Raw genomic sequence first — 16,250 nt, forward strand, 5'->3', positions numbered from 1 at the left:
GGTTATAGGGGAATTCTTTTTCTAAATTTTTGGGAGTTCCATATTTTTTATGGAGGAGGATGGATTTTTTTCATAATTGTTTTAGTTTTTTTCTTAAAATTTTCAATTTTTCTTTGATTATTTCTGATTTATTTATAAAAGCAACACCTTCTGATATGGCAGGAGATACACACTAAACAAAGTGAAAGGGTCGAAAATTAAAATAAAACTTTTTGCATTTTTTTATGTGCTGAATATAACCATGTTGTTAAATTTTGGATATCAGACCATATGAGGTAAATTAAATATTTCATTTCAATTTTGAGCTCACCTGGCCCAAAGGGTCAAGTGAGCTTTTCTCATCACTTGGGGTCCGTCGTCCGTCGTCGTTCGTCGTTAGCTTTTACAAAAATCTTCTCCTTTGAAACTACTGGGCCAGATTAAACCAAACTTGGCCACAATCATCATTGGGGTATCTAGTTAAAAAAATGCGTGGCGTGACCCGGCCAACCAACCAAGATGGCCGCCACAGCTAAAAATAGAACATAGGGGTAAAATGTAGTTTTTGGCCCATAACTCAAAAACCAAAGCATTTAGAGCAAATCTGACGTGAGTAAAATTGTTTTTAGGCCAAGATCTATCTGCCCTGAAATTTTCAGATAATTCAGACAACCCGTTGTTGGGTTGCTGCCTTTTAAGGAAACTAAGTTTTGTCCGTTTTAGCTTATTATCTTGAAAATTATTATAGATAGAACTTGTTTATTTAGTAAATATCTATCTGCCCTTAAATTTTCAGATGAATTGAACAACTGGTTGTTGGATTGCTGCCCCCCAATTGGCAATTTGTAAAGAAATTTATCTGTTTTTGATCATTTAATTTATCTTGAATACTATTATAGATAGAGATAAACTGTAAACAGCAATAATGTTCAGCAAAATAAGAACTACAAATAGGTCAACATGACCAAGATGGTCAGTTGACCCCTTAAGAAGTTATTGCTCTTTATAGTCAACTTTTAACTATTTCCATGAATTTGGTAAATTTTGGTTTTTACAAAATATTTTCCTCTATAACTAAAGGGCCAAGTTTATTACAGATAGAGAAAATTGTAAGTGGCAAGAATGATCAGTAAAGTATAATCTAAAAACAAATCAAATGTTGTCTTTAATCCATCTGTTTCCTTTGTTTAATGTACACATACACCAAGGTGAGTGACACAGGCTCTTAAGAGGCTCTAGTTTATTTTGTGTCAGAAATATATGTTATGTTAAATAGTTTTGTTAAATCACATCTCTATAAATTTTGGTGGCCTTTCAGTCGTGATTTTTGTGAAACCTATATTTTTATAAACAGGGAATGAATTTGTCAATACAAATTATACCTATACATATCACATGTATCAATGAATTCCTATTAAAACTATTATTACATGGCTTTTTTTTTATTTCTTAATCTTTGTGATAGTTCAAAAGATTGTCAAAGTGCAAATATTAAAATGATTAATCTTTTTAGATAAGAGCAGGATAAATTTCAAAGCGACTGAAAACAAAAGATTATAAGACATAATATGTTATAGCCTAAACAAAAACGATATGGTGTATCCATTCATGACATCATCTTATCGTGAGTGCTATCTTAATTAAATATCATGCATGAACTATTTGACACTGGACTTCAGCAAACAACAATTGATTAATCAATCAATCTGTTCATAACACAAAATCACTACATAAACATTGAAAATTAGCAAAGACACAGCGCATGGATTGTTATTTTCATAAAAAGTACAATGAGGCCTTCAATATAGACCCAAAAAGAAGTCTAAGGTCAATGAAAGTCCAAGACGGATACCTAACAATAGAGCGGAAGTCTTTGTTAGATGCCAATCACGTTTCATCACTGTATTGAAAAACTAAAATATATGGCCAATTACAGAAACAACTTATTATAGTATAGTTGTTAGATAATTGCCCTTCTCAACATTGGTTTATTAAACGTGTATATTTATAGTATGTGTAGTTTAACTGAACACTAGCATAGTCCAACTACATTTACAAACTCAATCAACGTGAACAAACCACGCATGTCAATAGTTTACCATTGATATAAGGTGGACACGGAAGTGAACCACACATTCCTTTAGTAAAATACCAAACTGAATTGTCATTATTTGTAGTCCCATAGTGCTCCCATTCGTTGTCTACACACACGTATTCAGTACTCATTCTGTTCTTGTGCACGGATGACTCTGACATCAGATATCCCCAGTATTCAACGGTCCAATCCTTAGGGCATGTTTTCCGTCCAGGGATCATCACTAATGAGAACCGAAATAAAAGTCGACAAACAGAACAAGGAACTTCTAAACTGTCTGCTACATCAGGAGCATCTATCTCTACCCCATACAGCTCACTTATAGTACCTCTTGGACTTTGTAGATCTCCCCATTCTGGAGTTTTCGTTAGACACAAATAGTTTGCGCCCGAACCATATTTATCCCATTTCTTCCCTGCTGAGTAACCTACAGATACAAATAAGATAATGTAAATAAAACTACTTTCACTTGACTTGACTATTATTGTAATATTATCATGTTTTGAAAATTTTGCATTTCATTTGGGCATGTTGTCACTGTCCTCGGGATCGTGAGGACACATTTCGTTTATTTTTTGTTGTTGAAATATATGCACTAAGTCTGATTTTAGGAACGATTTGTTTAATGAAAATTGGATATTTTATCCCCCCCCCCCCCCCCTTTGTATTGATGGTGTTGTTTTTTCTTTCACATTGTGTGGTATTGCAATTTAAAGTAGATATTCTCAACTGTGGATGTTTTCAGTGTGATTATTATAAAATGTATATATGTTACATTGTGTAAAGGAGAAGACTTTATACGTTGGTAAAACTTCTGTCAAATCTTATTTGCCTTTTTCAGAAAAATAAATTATATATACTTGTAGACCAAACCGATACACTTGAAAATGAATCAGGTTATTGGTCTTATCTAACATAGGAAAACTGCATGGGTTTCAATCAGTAGTTTTATTGTAGAGAAACATACCCCATGACATAAATTATATGGTATATAAGTTCAATCACAGCTCCTTAAAAAGGAAATGTAATTGAAATAATGAAAGGCGCTATAAGGACTCGGAAGTCATTAAGAAATTAAAATTAAGTTTACGTGGTTTCATTTAATACGTGTTAACCTATATCTTTTTGAACTCAGGGAAGTACATCTCCAGTATGCATAGGGAATTTCAAATCATTGAACACATAGCTTGTATTCACTTTGTCCAACTTATTTCTTTTGGCAAATTGAGTAGTAGCTTTAAGCTTTACGCTTTATGCAGTGTTGGCAAGGTATATACAAACAGCGACAACATAAGCTCTTTGAGCTTTAAACCGACACAGAAGTACACTTAAAACCCGTCCAAATTGTCTCTTGGTAGCATGTCGCCTTTGAACGCACGAGGGTGTAGTCGATATAAATTAGCACTTTCGGATGTTTTCTGTTTTTCCATCAAGCACGTCTACGCAATTAGTGGAAATGGCAAGATAGTTTAACGACGAGTGTCGGCTATTAACTAAATAAGGAGCTTACACGTAAGAATCCGACTCAAAATACAAACTGAGTCTTCTAAAATAATATCTTACATTTAGTGCTCTGAAATTGCATAAAATGTTAGTCACTAGCATCAATCCGTTTTCACCACTTAAAAATACACATTGGCGCAACACTGGACAAGGTTAAAATAATGTAGTTAAAACAACTTACCATCGTAAACTAATTCGGTGTCATTCCTGCAGATTGTTCTCCCCCATCTTATATATGTCGGACCTAGAACCACATAGAAAATATACAATAAGTAAAGTCAAATGTATATTGAAACAATGAAAGTGTATTGTATATAAGGTCTCATGTTTCGTGATTTAACCCCGAGCGGTTAACTTGAATGACAGTTCCTTGACTTCCTCCATCCACCACTTTTACCACTACTTTGTACCATCCGATTAGCTGTGCAGGATGCTTGAATACGTGCCACGAATGGTCGGAATGGGTACGTATAATTCAGCGGCCTCATGATGGAAGGGTGCTTCGATCTGGGAAGGTAAATATACCTTGCAACAACTTAAACATGGTTCAATATGTGATCTGTTGCAAGGCAAATTTCAATCCCTATACCCAACATACCACCATTTACCGGTTGCAACTTTTGTCCCTGTCGAATCACTTTGCAGAATCTGGTAAATCTACTATGCAGTTGTTTTCGTTTTAAATATGCATTGTTCCACCTAACAATAAGCAATGTTTAAAAAAATCAATCATTTATTCCTTTATGTTGTATATACATGCATGTTTTGGTGTGTCATTCAGGGAACAATTGGTTCTTCGCTCAATATGTGTTCTATCGTAATTTGATTGACATATTTATGCTTCTTTTGTAATTTTTGTTTGCAGCGTGAGGTGAATATTTTAATTGAAATTCTGCTTGGTATGGGTATCTTTCGCCATCTTGGATTGTAAAAAACGGAAAATCTAAGGTCCACTTTCAATCGAGTTAGCAAAATTTGATGCTGGAATGCAGATAACTAATTTGAATTTGCATTTAAAAGAACAAATTTATAAGATTATAACTTATAAATATTGATATTTGTACAAGTGGTGATAAGTTCTGCTAGAATTTTAATATTTTCAAATTGGCTTTTAAGGAGAGGTAACTCTAAACTAGTGCATTTTCTGAAGGAATCTACATGGAAATTTGCTATTTTGTATTTTAGCCGGAAAAACACACGGTGACCCTATCTTTTCTTTTGATATTCTCAAAGCATTTAAGGAATGCTATCTTCTCATATTTTATTTTACAATTCTATCATTTAGTTTAGCTTCTAATCACATAATGGTGCTTTTTCCTGTATAATTCAAACAAAATGTGTCATTTTATCACGACTTGTAGCTTGAGAAAATGCGCGGTGACCTATCAATTTTATGATATTTTTGAACATTTATCAATATATACTACATTTTGGCTAAGTATGAACAAATTCTATCATTTCTTATTTAGACTTCCATACCACCTTGGTTTTAAAATTCATTTCATTAGTTTTAATTTCCTTGCAAAATGATGATGAGCTTACCTCCGATTGTTCTGGTCGAGGGAGCGTCTCGGTTTGTATCACGTGTCGTACTTTCAAATCCAGTATCTACTTCACTTTCCGAAGTAGACCCTTTGGCTCTGTCTGAATTATCAGGCGGCTCCTGGTTCAGTTCTACCATCATCTGTCTCAGTTGAGTATCTGTCAACGTAGTACCATGGCATTTCCCAGAATAGTATATGACTATTCCTATTGCTAAGAAGAAGACCAATATCATTAATATTCCAACACTAATACCAATGCATAATAACTTTTCAACAGGTTTGGCTTGAAGAAATGCTGTTCCAAACTTCAGCTTATTTATTTTCTCTTCGTTTGTTTTGATAACTTGTAAATTACAGCCTTCTTGTTGAGTGTTATGTAGAATATTATATTCCATAGTTCAGAGATGAAAATTATAACTAGTTTACTGCATGTAGTACTAATAGTCAGAGTTCATAACTGTTAAATTGTCTTTTCCTGTTTATTTTGATGGTTGTATCATATTCTTTGAGTGGTACTTAAATCAATTCAAAATTGTACTAATTGAATTTAAAATAACATACTTCTCATATTCGTTAAAAAAAATTGAAATGCAATGATGTATTAAAATACTACAAGAGAAATGCCATCGTAGCATTAATACTACTATTTAAGCATTTCTATATACTTTTAGGTTACACATATCTAATGCTGAGTACAAAAAAGAAAAGGACACACGTTCTCCCAACTTTAATCAATCAATATTAAAATAAAACCTCAACAGCAACTACACTGTAAACTATTGCGCTGCCTGTTGATCTTTTGTACTTTTATACTGCATTTCAGAAGGGTGGTGTTATGCAACTAAACGCACTTAGATTATACGGTTTATCTCATTTATAAGATAAACCAATTTAATTAAAGAGAAATGATTATTGCCTCATTCGGATCCGGTTCTTGTTTCCCGCCAATCAACGTTATATGACTCGTCAGCATTACATTGCATTACATTGTACTAGCCAATCTTGTAGATATGTAAAAGTTTCATTATCCAAAGCAAGTTATACCATCAAAAGAAAACACAGGTTGACATGTCTGACTTACTTGGCCAGAATGGTCAAGTTTTTTTTATATTTGTGTGAAAACACACTCTAAATGAAAATGTTACTCAGTTAATGGCACTTTATTCTTCAGCGGAGTAAAGGTGTTTGTAAACATCTTCAATGTATGTAAAACGGCCTCGTAAATTTCATAATTAATGTCTACATCATTTTGCATAACATAACGTACAAAGGGATTGTGATCATACTTGCGGTATGCGTTTGCTCATTATTGAAGGTCGTGTGGTGAACTATGGTTGTAAACTTTTATATCATTTGTCTCTCGTCAGAACTGTCTTCTTGGTGCGATCATATGAAATCTTATAATTTAGATATTGATAGGGTTTTTCGTCTACGAAATATGCGTTTGGTTAACCGTTCTACAGTATATTAAACTATTTTCCTTGATTCTTCTCCAAGTTTTATTTTTACGTGACTGCAATTGCTCATTTTGTGCGTTTTGGGTTTGATGTATTATAAAATTGTAACACATGTCGTTTGGATTATTATGTTCAAAAATTCGTAAGCCATACTGTCTACCAAAAAAAATGAATTGAGCTATTAAAACTCTGTATAAGGGTCTGTAGGTGACCGGTTGTAACTTTATCTTTTTTTTTAGTGTTCTTATCCATCAAAAATATATATGTAACAAGAACACTAAAAGAACAGCAGTCGTCAAATAACTACACAGAAAACAAATAGGTGGCAACAGGAACCCCACAAACACTTTTGACAGCTAAGCAGCCTCTGCTCATTTATTGGCATCATTCGTGCTGAAGAAGGCTAGACTCATTATGGTGATAAGTAGCAGTCCTTAATAGCACAACTGTTTAAAGAAAATCCATAACTGTTGTTTCGTCCAGAGGAGTTAAGCCGTTATCTATAACACAAATATCCCATATCGGTAAATCAAATTCCAAAAAATGACACAAACATTAACAACTATAGGTCACCGTACGGCCTTCAACAATGAGCAAAGCCCATACCGCATAGTCAGCTATAAAAGGCCCCGATAAGACAATGTAAAACAATTCAAACGGGAAAACTAACAGCCTTACATGTATCTATGTTGGTCGTAGTCCTCTGTCTTTTGATTGTTTGAATGTTGTCACTTCTTTTGCTGCTTACCCTTTCACTAGATAGTTGACGATAGATGTTCAGATGTGGTAGTACTTGTGTTATTTTAGTAATAGTGCAGTGGTATGCTTCGGGGTACTTTGCTGTCATTGGCCCTTTTATAATCAAATACATGAATGTTGGATAAGAAATACCGTCACTAGTCTTATAGCAATGGAAATTAACATAAAAAAGACGTAAATGGTAAAAGTTGTTTTGAAAAGTGATTCCATAGTTAAAATTGAGAATGAAAATGGGGAATGTGTCAAAGAGACAATCACTCAACAATAGAAAAAAACAACAGCAGAAGGTCACCAACAGGTCTTCAATGTAGTGAGAAATTCCCGCACCAGGAGGCTTCCTTCAGCTGGCCCCTTAACAAATATATACTAGTTCAGTGATAATGAACGCCATACCAATTTCCAAATTGTACACAAGAAACTAAAATTAAAATAATACAAGACTAACAAAGGCCAGAGGCTCCTGACTTGGGACAGGCGCAAAATGCGGTGCCTGTTGATTCTGATCAGAATAAGGAGGTGAGAAATATGATGTCCACCAAAGTCCAAAATTAAGTAGATGTGAGCAATAATTGGCAACCGAATGGCCTTACACAATGAGAAAAAACCCATACTGTATATTTGGCTTTAAAAGTCCCCAATAAGAAAAACTGTAAAACATTTCAAATGAGTATACTAGAAAACTAACGGCCTAGTGAGATTTTTTACTAGATGCATGTGATGACGTAGTCCGTATAAGAAATGAAGTTGACTATTTCAGGCCGCGATTGTTCATGTTCTACAAGCATAAAGTTAGTCGTCTTTAATTGCCATGTGGTATAAATAAAGTTTTGCTGCCCTTCATACGATTTTGTTAATATCTGTCTTTTGATGATTGGCGACGATTCCTGTTAATTTTCCGTAGTGGACATAATGGAAAAATATATCATTTAATTTTACTCCTCGATGTGATTGATTGTGGGCTGCTTAATGTCCAGTGGCAACTATGTCAATGCATGTTCATGATGATCCTTGATGGAACACACTGAGGCATTATAATTCTAAACATCAGGTATGTTACCAATGGAGTTGGTAGTGTGAATATTTAATTTAGTGTTTGACCGAAGATGACATAAATGTGATTAATATTGAAATGTATATATAAAAAAACACCTTATAATATATATTAAACAAACATTACATTGTCAGTCATACCACATGTCCTAATTTTTATATTATTTATTTTTTAAGGGACTAAGAAATGTTACATTTATTATTTTAAATGTATCTAACAGTTGATTTTTTTAAACACATCATTTTTGCATACATCATCTAAACTGATATCAACTACTATACTTTATATGGTCAGGCCAATAATTAATACTGATTTAATATTGCAGAACCAACTACAGTTACTTTATTTATTTAAAAAAAAAAATTCATCTGTGAACAGTATATCTAACAATATGTATATACGTCCCTGATCTCATCAAAACATAAAATAAAGGGGGATAATCGGGAATAAAGCTTTATCAAGAATACGGTCAGAAAAAGATTGGTATGAAAGTGTGAATGGCCGTATTAAATTTTGTAATGCATAAAAGGGCACTATGATTAGGAAATAAATAATTTGAATTTGAATTTAAAGACTCGCAATAAAAATAGTATTACGTAACGTAAATACTTTCAAATATTTAATAAAGGGAGATAATTGACATGAACAAAGTATTATAGAATATTATTCAATAGGTCTCTATGGTCAAATTCCATATATCTCCATGTTTACCTATTATACTGTTTATATCAACAACTTTACAAAAAATGTGTTAGATAATACCGTTTAATGAGATTTAGATAACGATATTAAGAAGGATTAGTATTACTTGACAATAGAAGTTGTAATTATTCAATGTATTGTAATTAAATTAACCCACTTTTAAATGTTTTCAACGTTTTATTTGACAAAATTAACAATTCCTAAATAACGAAAAAATGACCACGGAAGCAAGTACAGTGGTTAAGAAAAAGAAAACATCTTCAAAATTGGCGGATGCAGGTCAAATGCAGGCAATACTAAATAGTTTCTGCAAGTCACAATATGGTAGGGTATTTTTTTGTTGCACATTTTGTTATAGTTTTAAATACTTGTAGATATTATAGTTTATATCATCATAATCTAAGTCATTCTTGTAGGGTCTAGTTTTGCTATGCTATATTTGTATGAAACTGAATTATCCTAGTTGTAGGGTTTAGTTTTGTTTTCGATACATTTAAAGAAATTTAGCTGATCAAGTTCACCGATTGCATACATATTAAGATAAAAATCATAATTTTCGCAGGATCAGTTTAGTATTTTTAAAACTTGAATTCGTAATTTGATGTCTCAAGAATTGTATATGCTCACTTTTAAAAGCATTGTTTTAAATTTTAACTTTTCTGTTCTCTCCGTCTACATACTGATTCCAAAAGATCCTTGTTGTACTAATTTATTATAAAATATTGTGTGTTTCACATTGTTGTAGCCTACATTGTTATTCCCTATCTATACATTATGATAGTGCTGTAAGAAACTAATTAAAAGCATTTTTTTCTAACTTATAATTGTCAAACCAATATTAATGAATATTTTATTTATCATATATGACATGCTATGGCAATACATTTCATACATAATATATACATAATGTGACAAAAGACTGATTACAGAAAACAATATAATAAGAACATACAGGTACATGTGGTAACTAACCAAATTGAATACTATCAGATCTAATTTTCCATGCACTCTTCAAATAGTTACAGTTTCTGAGCTTTATTGTTAGATATCTAGATTACGCTTTCAACAAACAAGATTGTTTAACAATATTAGGCCATGAACAATAATAGCGTGGCAACAAAAAAATCTTTATGCTGGACATACCAATGCAAATTGGAAGTCATTCTCAATTAACACATTGCATATTACAACATACACAAAGACGCATTTATCTTGGTATATCAGAGAAGCGACCAACTTCAACATTCAGTTTCAATGTACCTCTCCGTTGTTTTGTAAAAATGTTAATATTATCAATGTAGCTAAAATAAGGAACATAACGTAATCATGGTAATGACTTGTTGTATCTTGCACTCTCATTTAATGTTCACAATAGATGTCAATTAACTAATTGGTTTTTTTTTTATCTATTAATTAAATATTTTGATTATTAAGCAACTCTATGTCTAATTGCCGTCTGTTATTTGTATATGCACGTCACATTTCTTACACGACTTTTCTTTGTAGGAAATGCTATCACAAATAAAAATCCGTTCGATGATAAAACGTTGGAGAAGAAATTGAAAAAGTTAGATAAGGAACAAAAACTACGGGCTTCAGAAATGTTCTGGAAACAGCGCAAATTCTTCATTGAGAAGGCTTTTGATGACAACGACGAATTAAGGTAAATAAATGCTCTATAATTTTCGTGCTTTAAATATGAATATTCATTTAGTATATGCATAGATATGCGCTATTGGAATATCCACTGATTTCGTCATCTAATTGTCCTACTACATGTATATACATGGAAGAGGGTTTGTTTTTATAAAGTTTTTAAATATTTTTTGATTAAATGCGGAATAAAAGAACAAATTTTAAGTTAAAATAAAAGCTTTTTAAAAATGTGTAAATACTAGTTACTTTTTAATCCGTCTCTCATTACCCTTTTTAGAAAGGCATTAATTTTTTTTTTAAAGTTTACTTTTACAATGTTAATTGTGTTTACTGTATGATTGATGGTGAGACGTAAATAAATTATTATTGTAATGTATTGTAATTTACGATGAGTAAAAAACAGAAGCTGTATTTTTTCATATTACAATTTCAATTCGTTATCACTACATATACTCTTTCATACTATAGCATTGAAGAGAAATAGTGAATCTGTCTTTGAGTTTTAAACACTATTTACAAACAAGTCCCTATACATCAGTCACTAATTTGAATCATACCCGGCACATTTTCTTATTTTATATTTACACGTATAGGACTTCAAACACATTGTTATTTACACGTATAGGACTTCGAACACATTGTGACAACTTAGAATTTAAAAGTTGATGTGATTCAAAAGTTATACATGACATAACAGTTCTTCCGAGACAAAATACACCTCCTTTATAATTGTTTTTTGTAAATTCAACAATTTTGTCGTAGTTATCTCTCTTTCACCACTTATCATTAAAATTGAGAATGGAAATGGGGAATGTGTCAAAAAGACAACAACCCGACCAAAAAAAAAAAAAAAAAAAAAAAAACAGCAGAAGGTCACCAACAGGTCTTCAATGTAGCGAGAAATTCCCGCACCCGGAGGCGTCCTTCAGCTGGCCCCTAAACAAATATATACTAGTTCAGTGATAATGAACGCTATACTAATTTCCAAATTGTGCACAAGAAACTAAAATTAAAATAATACAAGACTAACAAAGACTCCTGACTTGGGACAGGCGCAAAAATGCGGCGGGTTTAAACATGTTTGTGAGATCTCACCCCCCCCCCCCTTTACCTCTAACCAATGTAGAAAAGTAAACGCATAACAATACGCACATTAAAATTCAGTTCAAGAGAAGTCCGAGTCTGATGTCAGAAGATGTAACCAAAGAAAATAAACAAAATGACAATAATACATAAATAACAACAGACTACTAGCAGTTAACTGACATGCCAGCTCCAGACTTCAATTAAACTGACTGAAAGATTATGATTTCATCATTAACTTCATTGTTCAGAAACATGTATTTCATGTAGATCCGTTGATTGTTGAGTTAATTTGAATGATGCTTTACGTCAGCTACAAAACTTAGCATTTTATTTCAAGGAAAGTTCACCACTTTGTACCTACTTGCTGATGATAATGTTTTTTGTGGTGCGTGTCTTTTCCCCTTAGAATGTTTCCAAACTGTGGCATGAGGCAAGCCCAACAATAAAAGATATCGCTATTATTTTAAACGCGACGTGCTCGATGGATTAGCAGCAAAACACACTTTACAGCATTCGACACAAGATACAAATGTCACAAAAAAGCACTGCAATGCAGAGTTTTAGTATTTTCCGTCTTAAATTTAAAAGATATTTTGAGTTGTACATTTAACCCTTTCCATGTTAATTCTCGTTTTCTAGAAAACTGCAATTTTGATGAAATATTGTAGGTTTGCTAAACTAAGAAATGAGAAAGAAAGCCCAAGAAAAGAGAAAACATGTTCACTGCCAGAAATACCTTCGTCTTCAAATACTCCAACATCAAAATCCAGATCTGTTAACCAACCCAACAGTAACAACAAGGTTTGTAGCTAGTCAATTGACATTCAATACAAGGATATTATATATTATGATTTAATGACAAACTTAAAATTACAAAAACATATTGTATGAACAGAGTATATTAAAATTCCAGTATAAAATAAAACAGAGAATACACAAACAATTTACATAAAACAAATTATAAATTGCTTTCATCTACACCTTTTATAGAGAAATATGAAAACACAGATGCAGTTATTAGAAAGTAATTACAAGGGTCTTAATTTGTCAAGATATGCGCAAATAATTGGAATGCCGACAAGGTTTTTTAGAGTGGTTTTTTTTGCGAATTTTTTTTTCGAGATGTCAACTTTTAAGAGGGTTTTAATATAACTTAAATGAACAAATTCGTGCTATTGAAGAATTTATAAAAATGAACGCAAACAATTGTAACCTGTATTTACAGACTTATCTCTTGTAGTCTCATTGTCATTCACACCTCGTCTTCTTTTTTATATTATTATTTACATCAAATATATCAATTTTTATCACATAAGTATTTAAAAATTTTGTTCTTTCTGTAAATGAATTAATTTTTATATGTATACATGTCTAAAGTGACTTTTGGAGAACAATCTATTTTTTTAGCGACAAACCGAAAACAACTTTTTTCTTTCAATTATACCATTACATATAGTGGCAGCTGAGGGTGAAACAAACAATTTGTTCTTTCTCAGGGTCCAAAACAATTATTTTTTTCTCACCAAAACCTGGAAACAAACTTTGTTTTCCAAAAATAACCATAGCCCACCCCCCGAAAATATTACAGGTCCAAAGGGTCGGTTGTTGATACATATAGTTACAACCGCTTATTAATAAAGTGTTTACTTAAAAAAAAAAAAAAACAGATGTCACTATAATAAAAAAATTGATATTGATATATTGTAGGGAGATACATTAACAATGGCTAGTGCTTTGTTTCCAAAAATTGTTGAACGCATTCGACCAAAGAGTTACAAACCAAAGAAAAAGCTAAAGAAACAAAGTTCACTTATAGAGCTACAAAAACAGTCCAATCTTATCCCGACTCCGGTATTGTCAGAATCTCCAGTCATGAGACATGGAAGTGCAAACGAAGAAGTCAAGCCTAACCCAATACTGATTCCTGTAGAAACAACAACCGAGGCGAAACACAAACATTGTGACGTGAAAAAAATATGTAAAGACAAGAAACAATTAACTGACAAAGATAAGGATAAAAAGAATAAAAGGAAAAAGAAAACAGAAGAAAATGAATCGAGCTTACTGACAACTGGTCAAAACAAAAACAATAATGAATCATATATACATGATTATGAAACTATTTCTATGCCCGTAAGGGAAAATTTAAAGCTCGCAGATCTTGATGAAAATGATCATTCTATGTTAATGAAATTAATGGGAGAAGCAAATACGTCGATGACGGATGATATTAAACTTGAATTAAGTAAGATGAGAGATTATGAAGCGAGACGAAATTCAACGGTCAAGTTACTTAATTCGACAGAAAAGCTGTCCACAGATGAACTTTTATTGAAACTTACAATGTCACTACCCATGCGATTATTATTGAAAACTGATAAGACATTGAACGATTTAAGTTCAGCTCTTGGTTTTGAAAAGAGAAGAACAAAATTGCTTCAAAGAGAAAAAACTATGACGGATAAACCAGCTCTGACCGATGACAGATTCAGAAAATTAATTGACTCTCTAGAAAGACAAGACCATATGAGTCAGGAAATTTAATTTAGAATGTGATATTATTCTATCATGAAATATTAAAACTAAAAAAAAAAAAATAAGTATATACATTTCTAATTCTTTTTCGTAATTTCTGGGGCCTATTATAGCTTACTGTTTGGTGTGGGCCAATGCTCTGTGATGAAGGCCGTACCTTGACCTATAATGGTTTACTTTTATAAATTGTTACTTGGATGGAGAGTTTCCTCATTGTCACTCATACCACATCTTCATATATCTAAGCTTGTTTTTTGTAAAAAAAAAAATGAACACTTGATAGTTTGAAAGATGGAATATAATAGAACAAATAGTGATTTAATGATTTAATGAAATGCATTGATACTTAGTATCCTTTTTTTTCCAATAATCTGTTGTTAATAGAATATAATACTATAAAGTCATACTCATTTCTATGCATTTAAAGCCACGTTGTATTTTGGGAAATTATTTTCGAGGCCTGAGAGTTCACGTCGTCTTATAAATGCAAATTATTATTTAGACCTATGAATTCACTTTTTCCTACGAATTTACATTGTCTTAATGCAATATATGTCCTCTGTCAAATTATTGTCTAGGCCTATGAATTCACGTTGTTTCATATGCAAATTATTTTTTAGACCGATTCAAGTTGTCTTCATGCAAATTAGTTTCTAGGCCTATAAATTCACATTGTCTTCATGCAAATTATGTTTTATTCCTAAGAATTCATGTTGTCCTCAGGCAGGTTATTTTATTTAGACCTATTGATTCACATCGTCTTGCGCAACTTCTTTTCTAGTCCTATGAATTCACGTTGTCATCAGGCAAATTATTTTCTAGTCTTATGAATTCACGTTGTCATCAGGCAAATTATTTTCTAGTCTTATGAATTCACGTTGTCCTTTTTGTTAAATTTACACACGATAAATTTCCAACGGGAGTGAAAAATCAGTCATGTTATTTATAATGATCGTTTACAGAATTGAAAGATTCTTTCCGGGATCTATAAACTGAGTGTTTGTTTTCATCTCGTTTTTTTGTAAAGGAAGATTTTTTTTTCATCAACGAGTGTTTTACATATCGCGAGTTTTCGGAGGAGAGATGGTTAGTTTAAAAAAAAAACTATGTCAATCTTTATCATTTTTGGAACCATATTTTGAATGACATTATGAACTGGTGACTCAAATGACAAGATGCATATTTGTTTTTCAAAAATGAGAATAGAAATATGAAGAATATGTCACAGAGACAACAACCCGATCACATGAAGAAAACAGTTCTCAATCTGAAGAACGATAGATCTAATAATTTTCAGATTTCATAATCTTGATTGGCTGCTAAAAGTGGCTGCCAGCTTGAGGATAGTATTTCATAATAAGCAAACCTTGGCTAGCTGAGTGTATGGTATTTTTCATATTTCCATCACAATCTCATGATTCTGTTACAATTTATATTTTCTTGTGTTTGGATGAATTTCTAATTTTCAGAATCCCACCATTTTGGTTGCACAAAGATCTTTTCATATATAATCCAAGAAGTCGTTGGGTTTACAGTTTTTAAGAGGTTCTTTAGGTTCAAATATATGTATTGAATGATAAGACCCTGTATTTAAAGGTATGACCCTTTAATAATTCATTCAAGATTGATTGGTACATGTATAACCTTCTATTTTGTAGTATAGATAAATTCATCATATATTCCAAAAGTACAATTTTGTACTCCACTCGAGCTTTTCATCTACAAAAGACTCATCCTTGACGCTCAAATAAAATAAGTTAAAAATGGCCAAATACAGAACGAAGTTAAAGAGCATTGACGACCTAAAACTCTAAAAAGTTTTGTCAAATAAATTATGCAAATAAAAGCATATTCTGATTAGTCTAATCATATGAAATCTACAT

General features: G+C 32.1%; 2 protein-coding genes across 2 annotated transcripts; one reads left to right on the plus strand and one right to left on the minus strand.

Annotated features, from left to right (window-relative positions):
* Positions 1–1,448: 1,448 nt before the first annotated feature.
* LOC134687474 (short-chain collagen C4-like) lies at positions 1,449–5,563 on the minus strand. The gene is made up of 3 exons (XM_063547804.1): positions 5,120–5,563; positions 3,759–3,821; positions 1,449–2,501 (listed from the first exon to the last, which is right to left on the minus strand). Exons 1-3 carry the CDS (start codon positions 5,514–5,516, stop codon positions 2,044–2,046), a joined length of 918 nt encoding a protein of 305 aa, XP_063403874.1. The 5' UTR covers positions 5,517–5,563; the 3' UTR covers positions 1,449–2,043.
* A 3,673-nt stretch (positions 5,564–9,236) lies between these two features.
* On the plus strand, positions 9,237–14,394 carry LOC134687475 (uncharacterized). Its single transcript, XM_063547805.1, has 4 exons — positions 9,237–9,414; positions 10,597–10,753; positions 12,501–12,633; positions 13,540–14,394. The coding sequence occupies exons 1-4, from the start codon at positions 9,306–9,308 to the stop codon at positions 14,374–14,376; spliced, it is 1,236 nt and encodes a 411-aa protein (XP_063403875.1). The 5' UTR covers positions 9,237–9,305; the 3' UTR covers positions 14,377–14,394.
* The last annotated feature ends 1,856 nt before the right edge of the window (positions 14,395–16,250 follow it).

This window comes from Mytilus trossulus, chromosome 10 (assembly GCF_036588685.1).
Source record: "Mytilus trossulus isolate FHL-02 chromosome 10, PNRI_Mtr1.1.1.hap1, whole genome shotgun sequence".
Taxonomy (NCBI): domain Eukaryota; kingdom Metazoa; phylum Mollusca; class Bivalvia; order Mytilida; family Mytilidae; genus Mytilus; species Mytilus trossulus.